At 25.6% G+C, this 2,487-nt stretch overlaps 1 protein-coding gene across 1 annotated transcript in view; it reads left to right on the top strand.

Moving 5' to 3' along the window:
- The window catches only part of LOC111623807 (protein transport protein Sec23A-like), a 28,360-nt gene extending 26,076 nt beyond the window's left edge, over window positions 1-2,284 (top strand). Inside the window, exons 21-22 of the mRNA XM_023366508.1 lie at window positions 1,713-1,733; window positions 1,897-2,284. Of these exons, the coding sequence (XP_023222276.1) occupies window positions 1,713-1,733; window positions 1,897-1,989 (114 nt within the window). The 3' untranslated portion in view covers window positions 1,990-2,284. The remainder of the gene's footprint in view (window positions 1-1,712; window positions 1,734-1,896) is intronic.
- The last annotated feature ends 203 nt before the right edge of the window (window positions 2,285-2,487 follow it).

The raw sequence follows: 2,487 nt of genomic DNA, 5'->3' as shown, positions 1-2,487 counted from the left end.
TTACCCTGTTGGCACTAAGAGGATCTTTTTCAGATCCGTCATGTGTTGAACCAGACCCACAATGGGGTGGCTGGATGAGACCTGACATATCTGGGACAGACCATCCTCTGATAAATTCATAAGGTCATAATGGCTGAGGTGGTCAGAGTCAGATGACTCCTTAACCACATCAGCCATTATTTAGCCCATTGTAATATATTTTAGAGGCACATTAGTGTAAAATAGTTTAAAGTATACATGTATATTCACTAAATACATATTCAATATTTACTAATTATATTATTTAGTATTATAGTATCTTATATTTCAGTGTAAGATGAATATTATAAATTTGGATAACTTATGAATATATCAGTTTATATAACTTTTGTTGCACTAATTATTTATTTTTCTAGCAGATTTCAAAACTATAATATTTTAATGTAATGTGTGTTAATGCCTCATATCATGCTTCTCAATTGTAAAGATCAAAATTATTTTTAAATTGATGATGATATTTAAATAGTAGACTTGATAAAATTTTCAGTAAAACTAACAAAAATAAATGTGTCTAAAAACACAAAATTAAATTTGGTAGACATGGGAACATTTCAGATTAAGTAATGATTTTGTATCAGAATTAATCTTTGTAAATTAATTAATTTTTTGCTAATTTACTTATGTTAATTATGATGTATATATTAAAACTAAAAATTCAATGAAAAATTGGTCTATTTGATAACAGTTTTAATATATTGAATCTATTCAATAATATATTTTAAAATTAATAGATACCAAGAGGAATTTTTTTAAAAATCAGCAATGATTATTAAGATCAAAAATAAATTGTTTTATACACTAAAACTGAAACATAGACATTTTTCTTTAATATCTGTTTACATAAATCAGCACTTTCTAACCTACGTCTAAGATGATGAAGGAGCTGTAAATAAAAGGATATAGTATGTAACATAATATCTTTAAGTAATAAGAACAGTTTATGGATAGTCTTGAAAATAGAAAATTTACAAATGTATTTATAGTAATATGATATTAAGTACAAACATTATCAAGCACTATTAATATTTTTGAAACTATGGATATATTTATGGGCCGTAAAAATTCTTTCACCGTCAGAATTCGGATAGACCGATATATAAACCATTGATTTATGTAAAAGTCGTATTTGTTCGTTCTCGTACAAAATTTCAAAAATTTGTAAAATGAACATTTTATAAAATCCGAGTTCCTCGAATAAAGATTTAAAATGTTAAAAGTATATCTTATATTTCAAAAAGTATTTTCTTAGGAAATAACATAAAATTATGTTTATTAATCTCTTGCTAACCCAAAGATACTAAGAGGAGATGAGGCATCTAAGAGAGAAAGGATAGAATCTACTTTAAACTTGTTTCAGATCTTAATTCTTAAATGAGGCATGATACACTTCTGTTCTTCAAATAACAGTATTATAATTAATTTAGTTTTAAAATATATCGTTTAATTTATTTTAAATATCTTGCTTTATTATTGTTTTCATATATTTACAAGATTTTGTAAAGTTTTTTAATAATAATTTTGAGTTACCAATTTTTTAAATGAATACATCCAATGGATTTAACAGTTATTTTATAGAAATGATTTTTTCCCATTAAAATATTTTGTTCAATGTTGTTTCTTTTTTTGTTTTTTTCATTCTTCCCTAAACTTTATATACTGGAATGGCATATCAGCAAGTACAGCCTAATCCAACGGTATTTATTATTTGTTTTGTTAGCATTGGTGATGGGAAAGGGGACTACCGATGAAAACTTTCGACTTTAATTTAAAAATATTTATTTACGAACGAAGTTAATTATTTATAGTAAGTTAGTATTTATACCAGCATTGTTACTTAAGGAAAATTGTCTGTTTCAGGAGGGTGCTTGCGCTCCAGTTTTAACCGACGACGTAAGTCTTCAAGTATTTATGGATCATCTGAAAAAGTTAGCAGTTTCGAGTTCTGCTTAGAAAATAATTTGTGACCAAACGATTACCGCATTTCATATTTCCGCCACCGTCATCGTGGGAGGAATCTTTTATTCCCGCACGAACTCCCAAGTATATATAATACTAAATAATTACTCCAAGTAATTATTTCGATTGGTCCTAGATTTAAGAAAAAAGAAAATGCATTTGACCTCATTGCATTCATTTTAATTATCGAGAAATATATTTTCATTTGTATAATCTTTATAAATATTGTGAAGTACCGTTAAAGCAGAGGGTATAGCTAATTATAATAATAAAGTTTGTTTTAAATAAATTGTACATTTTTCAATATAGTTCACTGGAAAATAATCAATTTTAATCTACAAGTTATATTAGAAAGAATTATGAAGATTGTTAAAATCTGTATTATACAATTTATATTTTTTCTTAACACACGAAATATCTCTAATATAAATTAGTCTCAATATTGAGAAGCCTTTCTAAATAAATTTATAATTTTATTATTAAAAATATTAA

Source organism: Centruroides sculpturatus, unplaced genomic scaffold (assembly GCF_000671375.1).
Source record: "Centruroides sculpturatus isolate CEXI.00-Female unplaced genomic scaffold, Cexi_2.0 scaffold162, whole genome shotgun sequence".
Lineage (NCBI taxonomy): Eukaryota > Metazoa > Arthropoda > Arachnida > Scorpiones > Buthidae > Centruroides > Centruroides sculpturatus.
Note: the sequence above shows the minus strand (reverse complement) of the source record. Positions and strands in the feature narration are given on the sequence as shown.